This window comes from Melanostigma gelatinosum (genome assembly GCF_949748355.1).
Source record: "Melanostigma gelatinosum genome assembly, chromosome: 2".
Taxonomy (NCBI): domain Eukaryota; kingdom Metazoa; phylum Chordata; class Actinopteri; order Perciformes; family Zoarcidae; genus Melanostigma; species Melanostigma gelatinosum.
In genome coordinates, this window is record NC_136635.1 from 26,697,105 (window position 1) to 26,717,275 (window position 20,171).

The 20,171-nt window shown below is 43.4% G+C and overlaps 1 protein-coding gene across 1 annotated transcript in view; it reads right to left on the reverse strand.

Annotated features, from left to right (window-relative positions):
* The window catches only part of nav2a (neuron navigator 2a), a gene marked incomplete at its 5' end in the record, with an annotated part of 101,737 nt that overhangs the window by 26,307 nt on the left and 55,259 nt on the right, over positions 1-20,171 (reverse strand). Inside the window, 3 exons of the mRNA XM_079290654.1 lie at positions 121-439; positions 2,267-2,396; positions 16,157-16,279. Of these exons, the coding sequence (XP_079146780.1) occupies positions 121-439; positions 2,267-2,396; positions 16,157-16,279 (572 nt within the window). The remainder of the gene's footprint in view (positions 1-120; positions 440-2,266; positions 2,397-16,156; positions 16,280-20,171) is intronic.

Consider the following 20,171-nt stretch of genomic DNA (forward strand, 5'->3'; position numbering starts at 1 on the left):
TGGTATTTTTATTTCAGAAGTGAGAGGATACGGAGAAAGTTGGAAAAGTGTATTTCGTTTTTAATTTAAACTTTAATCTTTTTGTTAAAAACTAGTATTAGTGGTGGATGTCCGTGTTACCTGAACTGTGGGCCTTGAGGCCACCGGAGCTCGTGGAGCCTGTGCTACTGCTGCTTTTAGTCCGGGGGGACGTCACCCCCACCTGAGTGCTCATGCCTCTCCTCCAAGAGCCCGTGTGGGACACGGAGGGGGTCTTCCTCCCTGAGCCGCCCTTGTCGGACTCGTCAGAGATGTCGGAGGGGTTCCGGCGGCTCCACTTGGAGCCCGACTCCATCCTGACCCTGCTGTCTGACCCGCCGTCTGGCCTTTTCACCTCGTCTCCTGTCCAGGCCTGGTGCACCACTGTGGAGGCCGAGTGCTTCTCTGCATCTGTCACGGGCTGGGAAGACACACAGACGCCCTATCGGTCAGATTTATTGCTGCTGAAGAAAGCGTCTTTGGTGAGACGTTGCCAAGTGCCTCTAAAAAGCACTCCATTTTATGACCGCAGCCATCATGCTGTGTGTAATGCCGCCGGCATCCACACCGACGTCACCTGAGCAAATAGTCAGGAAGCTGTTTGGCCACATCAGGGCATGAGCAGAGAGAGTGCTCCTCATTCTTTGGACTGTGAGAGAAGCAAGTCTCAAGTCTGTCAGAACAAGCTTCATGCCACTTCTTCATAAGCAAATTGCAAATCTTTCGGGTCTTTGAATGGTGAATAAAAATTATTTAAGCCGTTGTCCTGGTGCCATCTTATTATTTTTCACTTGATCTGGGACTTTAACAGGTTAAAATGATTTGGGACTCGAAGATTTTTGCTTGAAAGTTTCAAGTTAAGGAACTAAATTTGTCTTTTTTCTAAATCTAAAACATATTGAAGGTGAGTTGGTGGTGAACTTTAAATTTCTCTTGACTTTTCTTTCTTTTGAGTTGTATCTGGTGAACTAGCCAACAGCTGTTTGAGGGATGATGGCTGCTGCTCTGCTCTAAGAATTGAAAACAGACTTAATCAACCTGCACTGCGTCAGGCTGCTGTACTGAGAGAAAGGCTCCTTTGTGTCCGCCTTTCTTTTTTCTTCAGCACCTCTGCAGCCATAACGGACGCTCGTCACATGGTGCCCGGCTCCACATCAGCAACAATAACGTGACTCGGCGGACAATATTATTGTTATTATTATCGTCTCACCGATCACTTTCCTGAAGCGTAGTGGCTCCTAATCAGTGTTTAATGATTTAATGGCCAGAGTCAACATCAGCCTTAGCGTTGTGAGTTCACAGCTGTAGTCACACATTCTTCTCTGAATGCAGAGGAATGCTGGGACGGACTGGGTTTTGGGAAATGAGGCCAAGTGGAAGGATATGGTTGCATCAGTTTACCACTTAATACATCTAGTTTACATTTATTCCAATCATTTCTCAACGCCATAGGAAATTAGACTCCTTAACGTTTGTGGATCTTTCATTATAAATCAATACATCGTCTAAATGTGCAACTTTGGGATTTTATACTTCGGTAGAGCGCCGGTGTTATTAGAGTTTGTTGTGTTGGAGAACAGAAAGTGTAGCTTAGTGTTACCTAAAATATTTTCAATGTCGTGGCTGAATATTTAGCCGATTTTGACAATGTGGTTGGACACAATAACAAAAGACCGGATCAAGCTAAAGGTAAAGAAACACGTGATATTTTTATATTCATTATCCTTTCCACAATGTTGTCAGACACTAAATACAATCTGAGCCAGTCTGTGGTCAAAACAAGAACTTTTAGTGGATGTACATTGACGGTGAAGAATCGATTAGATTACAGGCCATCTGGAGTTTTCTGGCTAATTGTTTTTTTATTTTGTTGCCATTGGCCACAAACATGGGAATATAGGGTTGAAAAAAACAGAAGTTACCCTTTACCTGCTACCCCAGATAACTCATGCGGCATCAAAATGTCACATAATATCTTTTCTTCTGGACACCATAAACACTCGAGGAAACATGTGTGCGTCATTATTTGCTGGAGGAAACTTCCAGTTGTTCATGCGGGCATCTAATAACTGACAGAAGATTGTGATGTAGCTATTCCTGATTCATTTTGGGTATGTTATTTGAGGCCTTTTTTCCGAGGGATAGGACTCGGGTTGAAACCAGATCCAAAATGGCGCTGGATACCCCAACCCGTGGCACAGTCATAAAGAAAGGTTCTTCTTCAATATGGATGTCAGTGCGAGTCTACCTGCGCGTTGAGGCCCTTGCGCTTTGCAGCGGGCGTGTTGGCGTAGGAGGATATGGAGGAGCTGGTGTTGATGTCATCTGTGTCGATGTTGTCGCTGATGCCACTGCTCACAGAGCTGCTGTCATCCCAGCTGGACACATGGAGGGAGAGAGAGACAGGGAGGCTGACTTTAGTTCTCTTTATACAATACATCTTTCAGAGTGCAGAGGGGGGGGGGGGGTCCACTTGGGTATTTGGGAACATGTATCGCTCCTTTTTGAACAGACAGACTTCAAAGACGGTCAGCAGAGACACAGCAGTGAGGTGTGATGCTTCTTATACCATGAACACAACACTTCTTTAGCAGTCAGCTGAACTCATTAGAGACAACGCTTTTTTTTTTGAGCTGCAGGGAAATTGTCTTTTTCTGCAAATTTATTGAAAAACCTGTTTCATATTTGCAGTTACAATATCCCTACTGTACGTGTGTGGGTATGGTTGTTCAGGAGTGATTATGGTTATGCATACTGTATGTGTCTACATGGAAAACATATTCTGTATACTTAATTTTAGAAGGACAACAAGTATGAGGTTATCCGTCTCGTTGTATTTCTGATTTCATGCATGCCTTTGTATGAAAAGAAAAGAATAACTTAACGACAGCGTTAAACGGAAATAAACTGAAAAAAGATGGCTCCTCTGGTGATTCTCTTCCTTTATTCTCCATCTGAATTGACTTCAGCAACAAACACACACACACACACACACACACAGGCTGAATGGGGTTGTCTATCACATGAACAAAGGCTTGATGGAGGGGTGACATCACGGGCTGTGTGTGTGTGTCTGTGAGTTGTTCAAACAAACCCATCTGAACAGAGCAAACACGGCGGGAGTTAATTAATGCAGGATATTTGTAAATATGTGTGTGTGTGTGTGTGTGTGTGTGTGTGTGTGTGTGTGCATCCACTGGGAGTCTGTGGGGGACAGGAAGCACGGCCAGTTGGCAAACATCACCCTGAAAGGACCAGAAGGAAGCTGGTCATGGCCAGTATAGGGTTGGATGCACCAGAGGGCACACGCACACACACACACACACACACACACACACACACAGCGAGCTGGTGTTTTCAGTTTTCAGGGGTCTATTTAATCAAGATTAATAATACATTAAAAGCTGTCAAGAAAGTCTTCGTAGTATCCAACATAAAGATGTTCAGTGATACCGTACAACGAGATTTTCAACAGCGGAAAGCAACAAATCTTCACATTTGAGCAGCGGAGAACGTTTGGCATTGTTGCTTGATGCATCATTTTATTGTTGTCGACACATTTTCTCTGTACAACAAAGATCTTTCCGAAATAAAAAACAAGGAATAAACAAGGAAATATGTCGAAGCATCAGACCAAGCTTTCAATGCCAACTTTTGATACTCAACATTTTACTCTATACTTAAAAAAAGCACTGAAGCGCAACAACCAGCACTTCATATGACCTCTGATTCATCATTCATCTGTCAACTTAGATTTTCAGACAAGCAAGAACACAAGTCAGTGCAGCGTTGTTCAGCAGCCAACTGAACAAAGTCCTGAACGATTCCCACCAGCACATCAACACAACAGCATAATTACAGCTTTAAAATAAAAAATAAACCAAAACAAAGATTGGTGAGTGACAACAACCCCAGATTCAGATCACTAAAATCTAATCAGCTGTTTTTTTTTAGCCAAATCGGTTGCTGCAGTTTAGACAACCTTGTAACAACCTGACGAACAGTAAAAACACAACTTGTCCTGTGGAGTTACTGGCAAAATCAATCAAAGCGCAGCAGAGTGGAGACACTCAAAAGCTGAAAGCATCCGTGGAGCAGACAAGCGGAGAGGTGCTGAGAGATTTAAGTGACCACAACAGTCTCAGCTCGTCCGTATAGCCACAGGGGAAAGTCCCCCCCCCACCACACACACACACACACACACACACACACACACACACACAGAAAGAAAGAAAGAAAATAAAGATATACAGACAGCCACGAAGAAACAGACATATACAAACCCACACAAATCTCAGCACTTCCTGAACACCGACTGAACCAAAGTCATCATTAGGCTACTATAAGAACAAAGTTCCCTTGTGCACACACACACACACACACACACGCGCATCTACCTGGTCAGGGTGCCTGGGTTGCCGTGGGAACTAGAGCGCTGCGGGAAAATGCCGAGCTGGACAGAGAGCTTCATGACTTCATGCCGCTGAGAGAGTTCACACAGCCAAATCTCTCTCCCACTGCCTCTCTGTCTGCCTCTCTCTCTCTCTCTGAGCTTTCTCAATGTCTCTCGCCCTGGCAGTGTTCCTAGATCGAGCTCCTTTGTCGCTCGTTGCACTGATGGTTCATCCCCCGGGCACAGTTCATCTCTCTCTGGACTAACGGAGAGAGAAACTTGGGGGGAAAGAGGGAAGGACCTGCCCTGCTGCTGGAAACATGAGCCTCCCCCGGGACTGTTAACCACTTCACTGCTGCAGCCACAGAACTAATAGAGCACAAGACACACACACCAACACACCCCAAGTCCTAAATAAACCACTTCAGCCCAACAAGAATCAAACGGGGGACACAAGTCAAAGCCACATGATCACAGACAAACTCCCCGAAACTGCAGGACAATCCCTGTCCCTGTTGCTTCATGTGTGTTTCCCAGCTATGGTTTGTGTGTGTGTGTGTGTGTGTGCGCAAGACTGCAATTTCCCAGACAGATCCACCCTGACTATCTGACAAGCCAGTGCTAATTAGAGATCAGGCAAAGCGGCGTGGCCCAGCCCACAGCCTCCCGCTGGCAAAGCAACCCGGCAGTTAACCACCACGGAGCCCTTTACGGGCCAATCACAGGAGGCGGAGACGTTAACTGCTGGCCGCCCCCGAGAGGAAGTGGTGCCAAACGCAGGCCGACAAGGCCGGCGACTAACAGCTCATCGCACTGAAGGGAAGAGGTGAAGCGCTCCTTACTCTTCCTCAGTAATCACAAAAACATCTTTTCTCACTTACTCACTTAAATCAGCTGGAGAGTGTAGTTAAAACTTTATGAGTTAGCAAAACCTTAATCCTCTCACTGCCTCGAGAGACTGAAAGGCCTGTAAACTGGTCAGAGAGGACACTAATGGAGAAGGAAAAGTGACACAAATAAGACATTCCAGAGAGGAACCTCGCCTCTCACCAGGTCCCTTTAGCAGGTTTTCTGCTTTTTTAAGGGGTCAGAGTTCAGAGGCCGAACCTCCAAAGAGGAGAGCAGAGTGGGGGAGGCATGGGGACCAATGGAAAAAGAAAAGACTGCCATGTGGATCAGCCAATAGGAGTGTCCTGAGAAAAAGCCCGTGGTTGTGTTTATTTAACTTTTCTTGTGTGCGTCCCTCGGGACCGCGGTTCGTTGGACCGGCGGTGCCATAACCCCCCTCCTGAAAAACAAAACCCGTCCGACGCTGGCACATGCACACAGGATCTGTGCCGCAGAAATGTACACACAGACATGCGGCCACAACAGAGCCGTGAAGCAGAAGTAAGGGGATTTCCTGTGTTTGAGGGGCGACTACTGGTCCCCACACTGCAGCTGGATCATATAACCCCAAAATCTCTGTCTCTGTCCACACAGACAGACAGAGAGACCGGGGGAGGATTTTAACTGTCTCTCGAACTTAAAGCCCTCAGGGTTGAAGGGTACACAGACGACAGGTAAGGCCCGTGTACGTTGTACAGACACATCATCAGGATGTGGTAATGGTGAAGCACAGGACAAAGGAGCTGGTGTCGTGACTGTCGTGACACTTTCTTCCTGTCTGTAAATATGGTTTGCATAATGACACAACATGAAAAACTCGTTTTTTTGTCATGGGGTCAGGCCACAATACAACATGATCGTTTATCAGTTTTCGGTAGAATCATATCTTTATGATTTGAGCTTGATATAGTTTGAAAGGTTTTTTATACAAGCGCCAACAACAGCTGATATTTGGTACCAATATCACGTGATACTTCTTTGATGCCTTACTTTGAGGGATATTAATATGTTTCTCTGCAAAACCTGATTTTTCATCAAACTATAAAGCAAGGAGTCTCTCATAACCATTCAAGCTCAATGCCTCACCTCAACCATACGTGGTCAGTGCCGAAACTTAACCATCTCTCAAGAGTTCTGCAATTTGTGGATTACCTTCTAGACAAGACCAAGCAATCCCACTCCGAACGGGCACGAGCTCTGAATACCAACACAGCATATCCTAAACTTACAAACAAAACAAAAGTACCTGCACTCACAGCTGCTCTTTGCCTTATAGGGTTCAGAATCATTTATTCGTGTTTGAAGGTGTATCAACAGACGCAATACACTCTTGAGTATTTAGATCTGACATATGATATGATCCAGTACAGGTAATAAAACCTGTACTGGATTGACTTCATCTAATGGTTTTTATATATTTTTTTTTATGTGTTTAATTTCCACAGCAGAAAAAAAAATAGGAAAATGTGGCAAATAAACACAAAAATCGACATCAAACATCAGTAAAACTTGACAAGATTTAAGGTTCAAGGTTCAGCTCAAATGAATCTTTTTGTTGAAAGACAAGAGTCAGGACTAAATTGTCTCAGTGTGAGGCAGTGAAGGGGCCGCTGGGACGGGACGCCACACATTCCAGGCCGGAGCCCAGGACCGTGTGGTACGAAAATGACACAGCTGTCCCTGCACTGACGAGAAATGACAGGACTGGACTGGACATCACACTCAGGAATGTCTCTCTCTCTCTCTCTCTCGCTCGCTCCCGTGTCTGGTCCCATTGTCTCCCGTCTTTGGGAAAACATTTGCTATCCCTCTGGCTGCCACTCTTTCCTCCGACTCATCTCTTTCTCTCTCGCTATCTGTTTGATGTGTAAACACACACTCCCTCAGATTCAAGCGCCTGACCCGGATCCACAGTAAAAACTATTGTGTCACATATGTCACACACATCAGTGGACACAGGCACGCGACTCCGACAGGCTGCGTCGTGCAGCAAAATTGAAAAGACGACTGGGACAAACATGTGAAATGTCTCACGTGTGTGCAGACCCACTGAAACACACAGCGCATACAAACCAGCGTATTGTCGCCTCAGTGCTGGAATGAAACACAAAGCTGTAACTTCTGCCGAACGGGTTCATTAGATCCCTGGGGGGGGGTAAATAATAAAATATTACGAGTTACATTGAGGTGTAGCTTCAATACAAAAGCAAACTTTGCCCGGAATCTGTGTTTTTTATCGTCATGAACCTTCTTTTTAAGCGTCTCCGGACAACAGATGGTGTTCCATTTGAGGAAAGAAAACATTTTTCTGGAGTTAACGTCGAGCTACTTGTTTTCTTTTCCCCACATTGCCCTTTGCTGTTTTTACAGAAATGCTCTCATTTGCTTCTCCATCTGAATTCAATTTCAAGAAAAAAAAAAAAAAGTGCAAAAATATGAATGAAATAAAAAAATATTTCTAAATGTAGGAAACTCAAAACATTAAACTGCAGAACTTGAAGTATGGAAACAAACACAGTGGAATGGTTACTGACAACGTGACCAGTTGTTAAGCTTAATATGAATCATTTCTACCCCAAACAACTAATATAAACTCCTGTCGGGTTTGTCAGGCTGACTTATAACAAAACATTTAAAATATTGCATTCTGTGTAAACTTCATATGGTTTCAATGAAGAGCTGGAAAAAGCTGACACAGAAGATGTATATGATGACATCAGATAGTAATATTTTTAGACTTTTTCCAACTTTAGAGCTGCTGAAGGTGAAATTAAAATAGGGAAACTGTGTTTAAGGGTTAAAATCCTGAATTAAACTGAATGTCCCCATGTGAATGATTTGTGCTCACAGGACAAAAATGGAACCAATATGTTGGCCTGCAGATACATTATCAAGGGTCCGTGACATTGAAACCTCTCTCCCTCACTCGCATGCAGACTTTTGTCCTCGAGCTTTTCCTGCAGCTGAAACGTGGATAATCAACTTTATCCAGTGACTTTAAAGCTGCAACCTGCACGAACCTGCTGACTCTCTGGCGACTTCCCACCCGCACCTATAACCGCACGGAAAATATCAGTCAGCGGAGGAATTGAGGATTCAAACCGAGTGCCGAGTGCTCCACAACCCACTCACTGTAAACGAATTAAAGTCCAACATGCTTTGCTCCTTTGCTCTACTTCCTCCATCTACCGTTTCCTCCTGGTGGCCCGCATCAGATTCCAGACTGGACCAGAGACCTGGACCCGAGCCTCTGACCGCTGTGTTTCCCTTCAAAAAAACTCTTCAGCTGGCTGAGGCTCATATACTTTGCAATTTGAGAAATTTGTATCCTGCTGCATATCAAGCTTTTTTTCTCATTGTCTCACGATGTAATAAATAAACTGGACAAATGAGAGAATAGTGAGTAAAAATGTCAAGACAGAGCTGTGGATGTGATGTTAGAGCCGCAAAGTTTGACTTCAATGTGTCGGAGAAAAGCCTGATTTATCCCACCCTCTTCAGTGTGTGTGTGTGTGTGTGTGTGTGTGTGTGTGTGTGTGTGTGTGTGCGTGTGCGCGTGTGTGTGTGTGTGTGTGTGTGTTTCCTAGGGCGAGGCAGGTGTGCTGGTTGAAAGCCCAGAGGAGGGCATGATGGTTTGCTGATACGGTATCCATGATAACATCTATTTCTCTGAGGAGTGTCTCTCATTTTCTCTCGTCTCTCAACAACCCTCTTAGTTTTCAGCGATTCTTTCTCCTTTTCTCTCCACGCAAATAGAGATCTCAAACCCGATCATTGCCTCGTCCTCCCACAAGTATGTGGGAAGCGGATTTCTTCTATATGTGGTCACACTATAAACAAAATCAAGTCGCCAAAATACAACCGTTTCATGAACACATATCTCCCAGTGCAGTTAGTTTATTATAATCTTGTCTGTTCTAATGCAAATCAACTTATATCAAAGATTTTCTAGAGGCGATTGTCTGCACTCTAAAACGAGAATCCGACATGCATTTTATGACCAGGATTGTATATAATTCCCTTCGATGCGGAGTTAAGTAGCTTGCTGTGTATTATTTTTCAGCTATAGCAAGCTTGTTTTGCGCAGTTTCTAATGAACCAATAAGTAGACAATTAATTCAAAAGACAGATTTTTTTTTACCATGGACTCCTGTCTCATAACTAAGCTACTGTAGCTTCTTCTATTTGGGAGTTTCCGGCTCACCGTTCTGTCAAAGACCAGCACTGCCGAGATGTCTTGCTGTTAGTTAACATTGAAAATGTGCTTGTGCTGAGAAAATTATTGTTGATTTGTATGGAAAACAACATTGTTTTTGCACTTTTTCTAAAAGCAACTCACACCAAAATGACGAAGATGGAGGTTCTTGCTGTGTAGGTGGAAGAGTGTTCTGTAGCAGCTGGGGTATGTGAGCGTGTGTGGGAGCATCCCATTAACGTGGGAACATATTTGACCTTATATCGTGAATCAAACCGCTACAGATTGCGGGTCAGGCTGCTCCAGCGTGCCCCCGAACGCCTCGCTGGACTGGCTTCATTACAAACACACACACGCAGCAGAACTCTGCTTTCAGTATGAACATGTCTGGGAGGCATTTATCGTATTTAGTATTCTAGTAGAGTCAGAGGCTGTGTGAGAGTCTGGATATCTGAGGAATAATATTTGGTTGCGTGAAGTGTGTTGTGAGTATAAGTGCATGTGTGTGTGTGTGTAGGTGCAGAAGGTAAGGAGAAAGCAGACAAAGGATAGGTGTGTGTAGTTTACAAAGACCACAACGTTTTATCTTACGTGCATTGGATCAAAAACTGAATAACAATGTTGAATTTTAGCTTTAGAAGGTCTGAGGGAATAAATGTTGTAAAACTACTCCAGAATGGCATATTGTTATTGCATCAATTTCTTATTTGTTGCCAATAAAATGGAAAAAATATCAGGAAAAATAATGCGAACTGGACTATCTGACAACCACAGATGGTTTAGGTGTGATCATCATTTTTCCTGGGGCCACTGGTCTTGGTAACCCAACACAGACTCACCCTGCTCCCCTCTGCCATCATTAACCGAACACTCGTGGAGAGTGGAGCCGAGGCCCAACACACACACACACACACACACACACACACCAGTCTGGGACCCACACACTGCGGGGTCAGTGTTGGAGAGGAGTCCTGAAACAGCAGCTGTGATCTGCACTGACAGGTTGATGTTGTCTCCCAGCAGGGCAGGGCTGGGTACAACAACTGTAGGGAGGATCGGAGGTGTAAAAGTGCAGATGAAGCTGTGCTCCCTGCGTGTCTGCGATTATCATACAAATAGACTCCTGGCTCTTTGGGGAACGAGATCGCTGGCTCATGAAATAACAGGAACATTATTGTTATTCCAGCGAGAGCCCGGAGGCAAACCACAACATCCACTCTGCTTAAAGTAGAGGTGGGGTTACAGAGAGACAGACAGGTGGAAGGGCGAGACAGGTGGAGTGCCAGGTGTTGTTGGTAGCTGCAGAGGAGAACCTCTCTCTTACTCTACCTGAGGCCAACAGGAAACCTGCTCAAGTCCAGACAGGAGAGGCAAACGTCTTGGGGCTCGGCGCCGGTGTGCGTTAACAGCAAGTGTGCTTCTGATGTGCGTGTATGAAAAGTATGACATGTTCGAAACCACTGCAAGCTCTGTTGCAGGTTGGAATAAAACCCACCTGAGAGAAACTGGAAATCAACAAAGATATTTCTATCACCAGGACCAGTGGTGGAAAATAACATGTATTTAATGTGTTTTATTACAGAATAAAGTAGCCTACTGATTTAATACATTGTATAAAGTTCATGCCCCACTCAACCTCCACCAATAAAACCGAAGGAAACAATACAACCTTAATATTTTGATAAAACTGTAACTTATAAAGTTACTTAACGTTAATTAAGCAGCAAATAAATACTACCCATATGAGTTTGCTAACGTTAGCTAGCTAGGCTAATGAAGCTAACTAGCACAACAACAGGAAAATCAATGCAAAAAGCTGAATGTAATCATTTCAGTTAATGTGTAGTTTGTAAACTACATTAGCATAGCTAGATAGTGTTAGTTAACATTCGCAAAATCATAAGGTTAGTACAATTTATTTGCTGCTTCACGTTACATTAGAGTACCTAACTATGAGTTACAGTTATATTGGAATATTATGGTCGTATTCAAACATCACTTCCTTCTCCAAGCTCCCGACCTTTCTCAAAAATGTTTGATTCAAATGATCTGCCTTGAGACTTTGCTTCATCATGTAACTAATATACTGGTAAGAAAAAAGGAAGGAAGGCCGATGAGTAAAAGAAGAAAGAGTTTGAGTTCAAGGTGCCAAAAGGCCACACAAAGGTTCATAGAAGGGATTTTACAATTCTGGAAAGTTATCACAGTAGAGTTACACAATTCAAATCTTCCTGGAATGTGTGTTTACGTGTATTTGATTGGCCAATGCAGTAGGTTTCTGAATGACATCACACTGCGGTAAATGTTCAACCAAATTACTTTTTTTTATTTTCCCAGAGGATAATTGAAATAAATGAGGAGGCTGGGTTTTTATATGCAGTTCTAATGGATTTAAAATACCAGTGTTTAAAGGCGTCGTACCACAAAGGCAAGGCATGGCACGTTTACTCAAGAACTTAAAGAACCTCATAACAGGCATTAAATCTTCAACTAGAAAATGCATTTCCTGCTGAAAATGCGTTTGAATGCTGAAAGCTGAAATTAATTGTGAAAAAATTGCTGAAAATTAAGAAATTGGAGACTATCTGTCTGAAAAATGTTGAAGCCCGAAAGCATTTAAACTGCACTGCTGAAAAACCTTCTCGTTGAAATGTCTAACTATGGTGTCTGTAGCTGAAAGTATGAGGAAGAAGAAGGCTTTGGAAGTTGAAGAAGTATAACAGGATTTGAAGATTTTCTCCAAGTTTTTTCTCCAAGTTTTTTACTCGTATATTTGACCGTTTTATCTTGGAAAATGTCATTTTTTAATGTCCGATAATATGAGATTTTTCCTGGAATATTAGCCCCTCCCCTGGCTCCGTAATATTTTGGTTCGATATTTTGACCTCCAATGGCCGTACGGTGTCGTAGGACTATCACCTTGAGTTGGTGTGTACATTTTTCACATATTTCAGTGCTGCATGTTTTAAGTTTGTAATTTATTATCTTGCTTGTTTTTGTTCATGCAGCACACATGAACAGCAGCCATTCTTCCAACTTCTTCTTAAAGAGTCCTGATCCCGCCAGTACCGACTGTACCAGCAAGACGATGTGAAGAGAGTCAGTAAAACCATTCACGCAAATGTATAAAATATGAGTCGAATCCTTGTGCAATGCTCTCTTCTCTTCTTTGTGTCACATTCTTATTTGGAAAAGAGAAATGAGAAATGATATCTTCAACGCCTCAGCAAGAAGGAAGGGGGGGGGGGGGGGTTCTCTTACACTCACCGCTACAGCGGTTTCACACCACAGACACATCTCCTTTGTCTGCTGTAACAAAGAGAATTCAAATCAGAAGACAGATGGTTATAGATGACTTCCTCTTCCTCCTTCCCCAGAGATAAATGAGAGGGATAAGCATGCTCACACGCAAGCACGCACGCACGCACGCGCAAACACACACACACACACACACACACACACACACACACACACACACACACACACACACACACACACACACACACACACACACACACACACACACACACACACACACACACACACACACACACACACACACACACACACACAGAGATCCTAGTCTCCAGCCTCTGCCTATTTACTCAGCCTCGCAGGTCCTCTTGTCCCATGACTCATTGACATCCTCTGCTGGCTTCCTCCCACTGCTTTACATACATTTGACAGTTAGTAAAACTAGTTTTTGCACTTCCAACAGAAGCACTAATCAGATGCACATCAGTCACCAACTCAACTGATGCACTTTAATTGTTTTCTTGTTATGTGAATAAGCCGCTCAACACTGTGTTTTTATTGTTGACATCCTTCATGCTCCTCATTGGAGCAGGTTTGGTCTGATCTGGAGGGTTTTAGCATGACGGCTTAAACAGTTTTAGGAAAGCTCCTGCCTGTGAACCTCGACCCTTTGAAGCTCGTGACCTCCTGGTCCAGGGGTCAGGAGGTTCTTTGCCCCAATGCCACGATGACATCCAACACCTTTCCCCCACCAGCTCCAAGAGGCTCGGCTGCATCCCAAACCAAAGGACATAGAAACGGAATTTAAACTGTAGCAGGTCTATGGATGTGTCACACACCCAGAGAGCAAATACAGACCGCACACACGTCTGAGCTAAGAACTTCCACTGTGACACACGTGTAAAGAAAGCTGCTCACTCTCCTCCACCTGCACAGAATGCATCTTTAAACCCTCCCTCATGTATTAAATTAGTCTCATCTTTTACAACAGTCACCCTGCTTTGCCCTCCAGCTCCACTTGCTTCCGCTTGTTATGCGAATGCATTTTATCTGCTGCTTCCACCTCTCCTAATTAATCCCAAACTAAAAGCAGTAAGCACATTTGTCAGACATTCCTTCAGGGGGGAGGAGGTGTGGTCGGTAGGAGGTGCATCACCTCATCCCCTCTTGATTTTAAAACTCTTTCATTCCCCTTCTCTCTAATCTTATGAAGAAAATAATGAAGCTTACTGAAGATCATGAAAAGGTGAAATGTGGAGTTTCTGGAGAAACATAACATCTGCCAACTACGGTTGATTAAACTTCACAGAGAAACTTGAAAGCACAAAATCAAACGATGAAAAAGAGGAATACCCCAACTTTTATCATTGAATTGCTTTCCAGTTTGTTCAAATCGCTACAGTCTCCAATCAAAACAAGCAAGAGGGAAATGAAAGGTGAGAGGGTAGACAGAGGCTGTCGAACAGTTAAAAGAATTGCATCCTATGTCTTTTGCTAATCACTTTTCCTTGACATCAATGGAAATCGTCATTAGGTCAAGGAAGGACAACTCAGTGACAGCAAGGATTCCTGTCCAAAACAGAATCACACTTCCTAAGAAGGATGTTTTCAATCTATCCATAGCGTACAATTTAACAGCAACTGTGAACGCTATTGAGGTCCGAATGATGCGTCACTTTAAAGTTTAGACTGTTGCTGCAAGGAAATGTGGGATGGCATTTTCTACTTTCTTGTTGTAAAGGATAGTCCAGAGCACCCTATGCTAAAGGAGGTAAGAAAGGAAGCATTGAAACGCCTCTCCTTAGCATTTAGAGAATTCAACCAGTTCTTATCACGCAGCCATGGTAAGAGAGAAAGACGGGGGGAGGGGGGGGGGGAGACAGGAAAGGTGAGGAGAGGTTCGTTTGTGTAAACCCCACCTAAGGGCTGGGGGAGTTTAATGCGAGTGTGTGTGCGTACGGGGTAAAAAAAGGACCAGGAGGGCAGAGGTCAAAAGTCTGGAGGACAGGAAATTTGCCACACCTGAGGATTAACGGAAAAGGCTGTTTGAAGCACTTAAGACTGCTACAAGACACACCAGCACGTCCGTCTGTGTGTAGTCAGGTTAAGACTGATGAGACTACAAAGCTTTTGTTTCAAATGTCAAATATAGCCAGTCAAAAAGCACAAAGAACTGGTATATATCTTTTTTTCATAAAAACATCACATGTTAGTGATAGCTGGATATCAATTGAGGAGACCAGTCATTCCTTTGTCTCACCCAGTCCAGTCCATCTTCATATCAAGCTTATTCCCTCCCCCCCTACTCTCTAGCAACATGGTGGGGCTCTGCTTGGCCTTCATCCATTTCCGTCTGTCAATTAGCCAGAAACCAAATCGCTCTCCGTCTCTGTGACAGGACAAAGACTGCAGCATCACATCCAATCCCTCACGCTGACACGGGGACGCTCTGAAAAGTCCTGCAGATACTCAAACACTCAATCTTTTCACTTCCTACACGCTGTGGCCAATGTATCCCGATAACACATAAATGCATGTGTCTCACTGCTACTCTGCAACATTTAGGACCAGTTGGTGCGTCAGCAGTGTGGTGTATTGCACAACGCACAGTTACGTCATAATGTCTTTGTAATGGTACAAGTCTGTGCAATATCATTCTGTGAAATAGAGAGACATATTTTTGTTTTATTAAGACATGAAGCAACAGACAGGATATGATGGTATTTCAGCTGTTTCTCGGTTTTTCATTTGATTTTCAGTCAACCAGAACAGAAACATTCAACCAATGCTCTTCATTTTGCTTCCAACACTTGACTGTATTTCTCTGATACAGTAGATATTCTGTGAATTGTACAGAATATGCTGAATGTTGTTAATACGGCTGACAGCAAAATACTGTTATTTCTGAATTATTACAGCAAATTACCGTATTCTTGTGATACAGTAGAGATACTGTAGAATGCACAATAGCTTACTGGCAAAACTGCTGCTAGTAATTTACTGTAATTTTCTCTACTGTATCAAAAGAATACAGTAAGTTAATGTGATCAACGCAATACATTTCACGATTCTCTTCACAAGTATTTCAACCAAGGCAAGCAGCACCGAAAGAGGGCTGAACAGAATTTCAACTTCCAGTGAACAGGACAGTGTGACAAAAATATTGTCTATTTTCTGCACTGACGGAAGCAGGAAACAAACCAGGAAGCATTACAGTCTACAAACTCATCAGCGAACTGTATTTACTCCATATGCCTGAACTCCCACAACTTCAGCAAGTGTCAATAGGCGTATGAAGGCACTCTGTGAAATGTAGGTCATCAGAAGTAGCTGAATACATTCAAAGATCACCATGGTCACGCTTGTTTACATGGCAAGAGAAAAAGCGTGTGCTGTTTCAGACTTACCTGTCAGCATCCCCCTGTCCTGCCGACGTGTTGCGGTGGAGTGTCTCTCGGACAGCGGCCATGCTGTCGGGCAGGCGGTTCAGGCGTCGCGTGTACAGACCCAAACCTCCGTCGGTCATGTAGCTGCAAAACACAACAAAGCACGTTCGATATCGTCACCATGAAGCAGTTCTAAGGCACACAATTAAAGGGCTCACGGAGGACGCGAATTCAAGTTGTGCAGTACAGTACCACACTGTGTCTAAGACTTTGGCCAGGGTCAACACAAACTCTTCGTTTACTTCTTCTCAGAGCTGCTGTTGTTGTATAAAGATCAGGAGGAGCCCACATCTATGTCGTTTTCCGGCCGAGGCAAAGCTCTCATCAATCACGGTTGGCAAACGGCTCCCACACAAACACTGAAGACACATTTCTCTCATGTGGCCAGATGGCAAACAACAGTGGTCTGTGAAAGTAGAAGTAGCTCTGTAGACAGCGGATGAGCCTGTTCATTATTCCTACAAGAAGGATATTGCACTCATCACCTTCAGAGTCTATTATCAACTCCAGGCCGGGAAATTATGTTCGACTGAGTGGCTGAACATTAAAATAAGCAAAAAATACACCGCATATGTAAGTACAGGCTAAGGAGGCCATTCACGTCATTTCATAACGGAAAATAACTTTTGAATGGACTTGAATTATTGGCAGTTGGAGTCGGAGGCTGACCGTTACAGTCTGGAGCTGATGCTGAGGCCCTGAACACTTACACAAACATTCCCATTCAAACTAAAACAACACCGACTAATTCCCTAAATATTTACCCGTGGAGGAGATTCCTAATGGAACTCAATATTGACTCTTTTAACCCAGGTGTAATTTAATGAAATGTTTGCTGATTTAAAGTCGAGGCCGGAGCGCTCAAATGCTGAATGCCTTCTGTGTGGGGCCCTGATGATTCCGTTTCTGCAGTGGAGTGAGTCGAAAAAAAAGAAAAACCCTGCCAGAGTTCGACCACTAAAACACTTTCTGTGTTATCTCTCTGTCGATCTCAGCAAGAGGCAACCCAGCACGCACACAAACAGACATTTATACCTACATGTATATACAGTACACACAGAGTACAGTGTTTAAAATAGACAGAGCTCCTTTGTGTAACCTGCAGTCAAACTAAATCAGCATCTGAGCTGCGAGACAGAAACTTAACGGCAACCAGAAGTCACTCCGCGGAGAGCAAACCTGAACAGATGCTGGACAAACTGCAGACTTTACAGTGTTGACAGCTGCAACTTTGATTAGGAATCAATTTAATTGAAAACTAAATGTTTAAAGTTTTCTCTGGGCCACTTTGATGCACAAAACAGACTGAAAAGCTGCTACATGTTGATGTTTAATTTCTTCACCAGCTCGTCATTCACATGGTCTGTCTGGGTTTATCTGAGTTTTGAGTTTCTTTCTTTTACTCAACACAGCTGCTGCTGGAAAAGATGTTGACGAGAGTCGAGTTTGGAGGCTGGAAAACCAAAACAATGTGCTAAAAGAAGCTCTGTCGAGCTGAGGGAAACTGCAGAAAGGGGTGAGAATTCACTGTGGTGATATGGAACAGATATAAAGCAGACTGGGACTGATTTGTTGTACCCAACAGCATGTGAATGCTGTTTTAGAAGCAAGCCAGAAAACACCAGATGTTGAATGCAGTACAAAGGCTGTGGCTACTCTCTCAGGTCATCTGGTAGCAGTCTGCTAACCATTACCCAGAGTCCAAACTAAACATGGAGATTCAGCATTTTGTTACCATGAACCAAAGAGCTGGAACAAACACCGTGAAGAGAGAGGAGGGGCCTGATTTAGGCATTCAATCCAGCTTAAACACGTTTATATTCTCAGCTGCCTGACAGGAGAGACACTGCACACAAAGACAAAGATCATTTTTCATGTCCTGGTCAATTTTGAGATTGTGGTCTATTTTGCTTCCATGACACGTCTCCTTTCAGACTAAAGTAAAGAAAACATCAACAATACACATTTAGGTGTTTTATTATTTTCTCTGTTTGCGTCTGTAGATTTCTCCTAAATCCACCAAAGGTTAGCATTAGACGATGCCACATTTTCCTTTCAAACAAAACATTTCAGAAAACTTGTAATACAAAACATAATTGTCTTAATGTAAGCCATCAACAGGGCTAGTTTTATGGTGAGATATATTCGTCATTTTTTTTACCTTATTCACCTGTATTTTCTTCAAAATGTATGGAATTTTACAATACCTGTCTTCAAAGACAGTTTTCTCTAAATACGTTTTTTTCTCAGACTCTGAGGCTTTTGTGTCTTATGCTGTGGCTATTACTTGTTTACTTGTTTAATTTATCATTTCAAATTGTGGGTAAACAGTGGTAAAATGGGCAGATTTGACAACAATTAAAGTTAAATAATAATGATTAATGGACCATCAGTCACTGATATAAGACTTGTGAAGCATATTTTCACAATAAGAGCGCAAACAGACAATGAAGACAGGTGAAGAATGGGGGGGGGGGTTAGCCGTCCTTTATGGGAAGCATCCATCATCCCAAAACAAAGTCACCTTGAAGATCACAGTCACACTGACACACACAACCACATTAATCCTTCACACTAATGAGTCTGAGCCTCCCTGTGCTCCTGTTTCAGATGCCGGTTAACCCGTAACCTTCTGCAGCGAGAGGAACGTGTCCAAACAAGACCGTTTATGAGCTGAAACCGAGCAGCCAGGTAGAGTTTACACAGCCACGCAACAAACAGAAGCAAAACTTCTCCAGTAAATGATGAAATATTTGACTCCCTAAAAATGCACGCACTGTGGAACTGACAAGAGGAAATTCACAAAATGTCACGGTCTGGAAAAAAAACAACAACGTCTAGAGCTTCTGTTTTTTGTTTTTTTAAATCTAGATAGTCTAAAACACTCTGACGTACCTTTCTGCCTCAAACATGGTAAAACAGTTCGTCCAAAGCAAAAATAAACCATCCGTTTTCAACCGTCTGGCTACTGTCTGGCTATCAGGTCTGAACCTGCGTGCGAGTTCTGCTGTTATGTGAATAATATCAGCAGGTGCGAGCGTGTTTGATCATGGTGATATCAGAAGTGAGTGAGCGGTATCAGTGAACTCTCCATTATGTGTCCATGAGTAGCCTGAGCGTGTGTGTGTGTGTGTGTGTGTGTGTGTGTGTGTGTTGCTCTGTGTTGGTATGCAGCCTCTCTCCTCAGCTCCACATGCTTTCCCCTCCTGGCAGGAGGTTGGGTCTAGCTGCGAAGAGCGGAGGAGGGATAGGAGGGAAGGGGGAGGAAGGGGCGGAGGGGTAGATCGAGCTGAGGAGGCGACGAGGGAGGGTAGGGGGGGGGAGGGTCACACACACACACACACACACACACACACACACACGCGCTCAACGACCTGGTCTCCAAGGGGCCAGTGAAGCCGAAATGAAAAAGGGGGTTTGGAGAAAACCGATGCAGACACTAAATATGTCATCAGTCATGTTGTCTCTGCTGTAGGACTCAGAGATGACGAAATAAATAAACGACTGAGACAGATAGCAGCTTATCTGATCTCGGTCTACTGTTACACTGCTTATGAATAGTTGTTTTCATCCAATATTCAGCACTCGGTTGTTTTGTTTGTTGAACCGATTAATCATTTTGTCCATAAAATGCCAGCAACAGTGAGAAATTAGCACTAGAGCACAGAGCTGACGTTGCTCTGTTTTGTCTGACCAACAGTTCAAAACCCAAATATAGTAAATACATAGCACTGAATATAGTATAGATGTAGAATCAGCATACACTGGTGAAAACAAGTACATGTTTACTTAATAAAAGACAAATAATGAATTATCATGGCAAGCAACTACTTGATGAATTACCCTTGTGCTTACAGCATTGATAGATGTCTTTGTCGGGGCATCTGGAAGATTGATAGTGACTATTTCTTAAGTAGAAGGTATTTAGATGTAAAGTGATCAAAGGAAGGACACAGACATTGTGTCTGGAGAGAGA